Below are 7,066 nucleotides of genomic sequence, written 5' to 3'. Positions count from 1 at the left end.
CTTCAGCCTCTGAAAATTCCCATATTAACTATATCTCAAGTGGGTTATAGTTCTCACTTATAATCATTATCCTTTCAGTCACTAGTGTATTTAAGTGCAAATGAATAAAAGACTAGTAATGATTAAAATGCACCTCATAACAAATCACAGAAAGGACAGTGCTGTCATATTTCCAATAAAAATGGGAAAGATGCTAAAGGCAGCTTTCTGTTGGATTGCTTATTGATTTATGGACCTTTACTCAATTGGTTAAATAAGAGCTGATGAAATGATTGCCCCTTACCCAAAATAGTCACAGAAACACACTTACCTATTTGAAAGAACAGTTCCATTAGTTACAACATTTAATTGTAAGGATTAAGCAATGGTTATTGGTCAAACCAATCACATTAGTAGCTTTGAAGTGCACAGGTGCCCTTTTTTTTGCTACCTTGTAAATAAAGGTGACAAATACCAATCAGATTCTTACAACACTGTTCAGGATCCAAATAAACGTAATTCTGAACATAGTTCAATACCCGAGGCTGAGGATGAATGATAATGCAATCATCAGTAATCAAACCAAAAGTATAATTTTCTAAATCGCTTTCAGTTAAACAGAATTCTAGCTTTTTAAGTCTAAATCTACATGAAACTCAAAGCAATCTAACAATTTTTCTACCTGAGATCAAAACAAGTTTCTTTTTTCCTATCTAAAACATAATTCTTGCATTGAGGTAAATCTGAATTCACGTGATATACTTTGTCAAAATTCTCCAAAAAATTTTAAGCCATGCTTTAGAGAGAAATTCTCATGTTACACTTACATATTTACATATCTTTTTCTTCAAAGGCTAATGACAAATTTATGAGGTTAATAGGCCTGTAATGGGACCATGATACTAATATGAAAATAAAAAGCTATTCATTTACACAAAGTGTTCCTGTATGGTGCAATATGCAATGTGATCACAGAATCTATTTACATATATGAAATACTAAGAGTTCAGGAATTAAGCTCACTTTAAGAAAACTTCCATTCTTTTTTGAAGCAGAGGTTGCAAAATTGTGATGTATAACAAAAATATTATATATAAAAGCTCCAAAACAAAGAGCCTAAATTGGCAATAACTGCAACTTAAAAACTAAACCCAACTAACTCTTTACTGTGGCTATGCAACTTTTTGCTTTGTGGCCTGAAAGTTTTACTGAGGTAACAACCTCTTGCCTCTTGCTTCCCCTTCTTGCACTCCCCCACCCATCCTCCCAGCTTCCTTTTTTATGGCTGTCTTTGGCAATGCTTCCAAATCTTGAAAGCAGAAGAACCTGCTACAGTAAATGAGGAGGGTGAAAAAAACATCACTATCTACGATGTATGGCATCAACTAAGAGTATAAACTGAGAAAGAAAATGCTGGAAGACTGAGAAGCAGCCTACCCTCAAGGGAAAAAGAGAAAATAAAAAAATAGGGGGGGCTGTTACTCCTCACCCTTCTGCCACATTATCTCCTGATTAGAAGAGTGCGGGACCAAAATTTCAAACTCTGAAAAGGCAATGACTTTGAAGGAAGATATAGGCAAGTGAATAAATGGTAAAGAAGTCCAGCAGTACTTTAGCTATCAATGAGTTTCTTTGCTCTGGCATTGGCAATGTCAATACGATCTTTGTTGGTGTCAGCCTGAAAAAAAGAAAAAGACATCAGCATTACTTCACAAGGTAAGTTGATCTAATAAAAGTTAAATTTCATATACTTGGAGTAATTGAAAGACAAAATTCAGGAAATAGTGGAAGTCACATTACAAAACTCATTTTAGGCAAGAACAGAATATCAAATTCATTTGGAAAAACTTGGAAATATAAATTGACAAAGGTATAACAGAGCTTGCCCATATTTCATGAATTCTGTAACATTGTCATTTATTATGTCTGAAACTAGGGTGCACCTTATAATCAATGCCATTTTAGATGCAATGAAATATAACAATGCTCTTCTCTGCTACAGATCTGGACCTTGTGGGAGTCCCTGGAGCTGAGTCATAGAACCCCATCTGGACCTACCGTAGGTCTAATCCAGAGAGACTAAAATAATCTTCCCCAAGATCTTTGGAACAAATGTATTACCACATCCACATCAATACCTGAATTAAAATGATGGGTAATATGTGCCTAAACCCACAGGATAGCAATGAAAGCATTGTTTGCCTCAATGAAATCCATTGTAAGAGATTCAATAGAGAGCTGAGTTTAAAAACTCACCCCATCCTCCAAAGTAAGTACACTGAGATTTTAACGAAATAACAGTAAGAATGGCTTTTAGATGTGACACATCCAAACACTGAACACAATTTCACTTTGTGTTGTTTACATTACATGAAGTAAAAAAAATGGCAATCGCATTTTTCCGTTACTTTTGTGTGTGTCCACTCCAAGAACCATTCTGCAGAACTGTTTTTACCTACTGACTAATGAGATGAGGATTCAGTAACTTACTAATTTGTTATTTAACAAAATAAAACTCCAAAAGCTAATTCACTCACTGAGGAAAGAAAAAACAACAACAAAAAAATATAGCGAAAACAAAGATTAGAGAAGATTCGAAGCTTCAAGTGTGAAATTTTAAATAAAACCACTTCATTCCAAGGTCTTGGTTTCAAAATGAACCCACTGTCATGCAACAGGAGACCTTAGCGCTTGTTTTTCAATGTGTTAGAACTGGCCACCTCAAAACTCTATCATCAGTGAGGACAGATCTTATCCTATTATTCTCCGCCAAAGTATCTAGCACAGATATGGATTACAAAAACACTGTAGTGCACGTCTCATTTTCCTACGGCACTAAGAAGCTTTTACCTTTTCTGTGATCCGCTCTATTTGTCGATTTTGAGCGTCAATTCCACTGCCCATGTCTATGGCCATATTTTTTAGATTTCCTAGGATATTGCCCACTTGAGTCAGGTTCTCTTCCATTTCATCTTCTCTGGCATCATTAGTTATACTATCACAAAAATATATTAATTCAGTATTTTTCAGTGAATTATAAATGGACGAACTCTGGATATAGTTTTCATAAAAATAAACAACCAAAATGACTCAGCAAATGTTAGACTCTAAGGAATGTAGGGTACCATTATTGGAAACATTCTATAGTAAAAACTGAAAGACTGACCAAAAAGAACAAAACGTCTTAAAGCCATGTAAGAGAAGATTAAGAAAAAACTCTAGAACAATGGTTGTCAAAGTGTGATTGCCAACATCACCTGGGAACTTGTTACACACAAAAACATGTCAGTTCTCACACTCCATTCCAGATCTACTGAAACAGACTGGAAGTGGATCCCAACAGCCTGTGTTTTAACAAACCTCTCTACAACAGAGCTGAATAATTGCAACAGAGATGATATGGCCCACAAAGTCTGAAATATTTATTATATTATACCCTTTATAGATATTCTTATAGACCTTGCTAACCTCTGCTCTAGATGATACATTTTAAAACACATTTTCCTATTTACAGCTAACTTCGGTAATTTGGAAAGTACTGAAAAATATAAAGAAAAATTAATTCATCATTGAAGTTCAATATCCACTGTCAACATTTTGTCAGAAGGCAGATTTTTAAATGCATTTTAAAAATGGAATACATACTATTTTTAATCGATGAGTTAGGGTTCATGTATAACTACACCCATCCTAGATGCGCCATCCATTTAGGAAAGGGGTAAAAATATTGGGAGGAGCTGGCATACCGTTTAATGTATCCACCACTGGCTGCTCCTGTGGTTGCTTGCTGAGGCTGACCATTTGTCACTCGGCCGGGCTGCTTAGATACTACATTGCTAGAAGAGTTGTCTCCACCATCTCCCCATGTTGCCTTATAGGCCTTACCAGCCTCAAAGTTCTTTGTCCTATATAAGAATCAGGAGTGCAGGGAGACACCAAAAAGCAGGAGAGGGAGAGTTGTAATTATTAGTGCTTGTCACTTTGAGGATGACCCTAGCACCCTTACCACAAAAGCTACATACATACAGCTAGATCTAGATTATCTGTATTCTGATCCATCACAATATGGCAGAGGAAAAAGATGCATTGTGTAAGCTCACTGACATTAAAATTTTTTTTAAAGGTTCAAATACTTCTACCAAATCTTCATTAAGCAGTTAGCAAGTGGCAAAATGCAAATATTTGATTTTTCAGTTTCCCCTAACCTATCATACTCTCCAGAAAAGAGGTTTAATGGACACAAGGGGAAAAAATTACTTAGGAAAGGTGTTCTGGGATACTGTAAGAGGTTCCTTGGAGGCCTCTAGAGGTTGATAAGGGATAGAAGAGTAAGAAGGCTGAGTAGGCAATACTTAAACCCCAGCTGCCCACTTACTTGAACCAGCGTAGTTCCAGCTGATCAGTTTTTTAAAGTTAGGATTTTGCATTAAAACTTTAAAAAGAATTCCTTAAGAAACAAACAAACATCATGAATGAAAGGCATGAATTATTTCCAAATTGAAGAGCCAATGAATAACTATCTCGGCCACACTGGTGGCAGTTATAGGTCCTATGGTTTAGATTTTTCATTTAAGAGTTTAATTTTCCTAATTAAAAAAAAAAAAAAGATCCTAAATCTAGGCCTCTTAGAAGTAAAAGCACATGCTTTAGATGTAACTAGTATACCCAAAAAATCAGCCAAAGCCAGAATTTTACCATGGAATTTACTTCTCAAACTGGTATAATCAGCAAGAACAAGAACCTACTAAAGTGACTTCTAAATAGCTATTACAAAATAAATAAATAAAACTTTTTTACTGATTATTTGGCTAGGTATAGTTTCACTTATACAATTTTAGTTTTTTTCTATATACAAAAGCAAACTAGTATATGGCTATAATATTAGTCTGATTTATTCCACATAATATGTTAATGAGGTTTTGAAAACTACAAAAGCAAAGGGGAGATTTTTATCACAGCTGGCTCCTTCCTTAATAGACATGTAAGAATTCATTTCTGGCAATCATAGAATTGGAACTTAGATCTTACTCATTAATGCTAGAAAAAGAGTACTACTTTTTTGAAAAGAGGCACTGAAAAGGTAAATAAGTCTATGAACACTGAGGAGCTAGTAGTTCTCTAAATGCCTTTCTTGGTTCCACTTTTAAGTTCTCACAATTAATTTCCTATTTATGCTATTATATTTTATTAATATACTTATTAATAAGCCATGTTAAATCTTTCCTGGAACAAGGTGGGATATACATTTTTTAAATGAATTTTTACGTATATCTGTTAGTTTGGTGAAACCCATTTAAATGTATTCTTTGTTAATAAGATAGATCTCAGGCAAAATTCTAAAGCAGAGTAATAGCTATTAAACAAAAATAACCCACATATTAGTTTATCAAAAAGTTAACAACCAGATGTATTAATAAAAGTGGGGCTTTTGTTAGCATGTCAGATTGTGGAACAGGTCAAAGAATGAGGGCTGCAATTCAAGTCGCTAAACATTAAGACACTGTGTTTCTTAGAGTACTGACACATAGCGTAGACGGGGATAGCGGACTTGTGGGCTCTTTGTTGATCAACGGATATATCCAAGCTCCAACTGCCTTCAAAACCTTAAGAGTGAATATTTGAAATTTCTTAAACTTTTGAGAATTCCTCCTTCCACAATTAGATGTAAAGGCCATAAGATGCAAACAAATGTTTTTAACGTGATATTATGGAATGAAGTTCATTTAAGCTGCAATTTATAAACAAAGAATCAGACTGGTTATTAAACTCTTCTCCCTTTAATAGGACTGGATCCTTGAAGACGTTCTTCTAACGTCAAAGGGGAAAAGAGGTACAAAAGTATGAATTTCAATTTTTTTTACAGCTTTGCATTGGATGTAAACATGATAATGTTTACATTCAAACAAGTTGGTAAAAAAAAAAACCTGCACTTCTTTTCACACAGTTGTGCCATGTCCTGCACGTTTATGAAGAAGTCATTTTTAAATGCTATTGACTTCGGATCTTCATCATCGGGATAGATCCATGTCTCCTGCAGCACCTCCACTCCAGGTAATGCTTCTGATAGCTTATCCTGCCACTTGCCATTACCCTGTTTTTAAGGGCATTGTCAGGTAGCTGCTTATCTAATACAAGTAATAATATTTTAAACTAATTTGTCTTCTTTCAAAGGATCTTAAATGCCTTAAAGGTAGTATTTCCCAAGTTTGACTGAGCACCAGAGGGACCTGGATGCTTGAACACACAGGTACACAGGTTACACACTGAAGATTCTGCTTAATGTGTATGGCGCTTTGGGTCATTTAGCTGCCCAAGCATGGAAAAGAAACACTGTTCTAAGGGCCTTCCAATCTGTTTTAGAAAGAATATTTTAGATCACTCTAACAGTATTTCTGTATATTAGGGCACTGAAGAATTAACTAATCTGGAGGAAGCAAAGGTATACACCAAAATTATTATTTTTTTAAACCACAGTAAATTGATTTGAATCTTTATCCTCGACCTGTCATTCAGTAGCTGTAGAACCTTATGCAAACTTGCATCTCTCAGCATTCTTTTCCTTATATGTAAACCTAAGGTAATAACAATATTTAATAGTTCACAGGGCTGTGAAAAGGTTCTGTTGATAATGGATGCAAAATTGCTTTGATAGCATTAGACACGTTTTTATTCTTTGGATTCAACCTCAACCTGATCCTTAGCATGCCTTTAAGTGCACAGATTACCAATCGGCAAAATTACTCTTCTGGCCCATTAACATTCCTTAGCTTTGAGATCTACAAGTAGCTGAATATAGTTGGAATATAGCTAAAAAGACATCTAGGCTCAGATTGTTTTGGTCTACAGTAAGAAAGAATGGCTCTGATCTGCAATACAACTCTTTTGCATAAAAAAATTTACAGCCTCCGTAGGAAGAAATCAGACTTCATGGGAAATCAGACTTAAGCAAGTTTGTGATAGATTTTAATGCAATTAAGAACTCCATCTGGAAAGTTAGATTTGCCTGTCAGTTTTAAGGAGTCTAATAATCTTTACTACTTTCTTTCTATATAAATCACATTCAAAAATGGCAAGTTTGAAATAAAAA

General features: G+C 34.9%; 1 protein-coding gene across 2 annotated transcripts in view; it reads right to left on the bottom strand.

Moving 5' to 3' along the window:
* Nucleotides 1–320: 320 nt before the first annotated feature.
* The window catches only part of SNAP23 (synaptosome associated protein 23), a 31,695-nt gene continuing 24,949 nt past the window's right edge, over nt 321–7,066 (bottom strand). Inside the window, exons 4-6 of one of the 2 annotated variants that reach the window (XM_019645089.1) lie at nt 3,726–3,884; nt 2,830–2,974; nt 321–1,657 (exon numbers count right to left, since the gene is read on the bottom strand). In XM_019645089.1, the coding sequence (XP_019500634.1) occupies nt 1,592–1,657; nt 2,830–2,974; nt 3,726–3,884 (370 nt within the window). In that variant the 3' untranslated portion in view covers nt 321–1,591. The remainder of the gene's footprint in view (nt 1,658–2,829; nt 2,975–3,725; nt 3,885–7,066) is intronic. The other variant, XM_019645090.1, reaches the window with a different exon arrangement.

This window comes from Hipposideros armiger, unplaced genomic scaffold (genome assembly GCF_001890085.2).
Source record: "Hipposideros armiger isolate ML-2016 unplaced genomic scaffold, ASM189008v1 scaffold_92, whole genome shotgun sequence".
Lineage (NCBI taxonomy): Eukaryota > Metazoa > Chordata > Mammalia > Chiroptera > Hipposideridae > Hipposideros > Hipposideros armiger.
The sequence above is the reverse complement of the archived record's forward strand: the minus strand, read 5'-3'. Positions and strand labels throughout refer to the sequence as shown.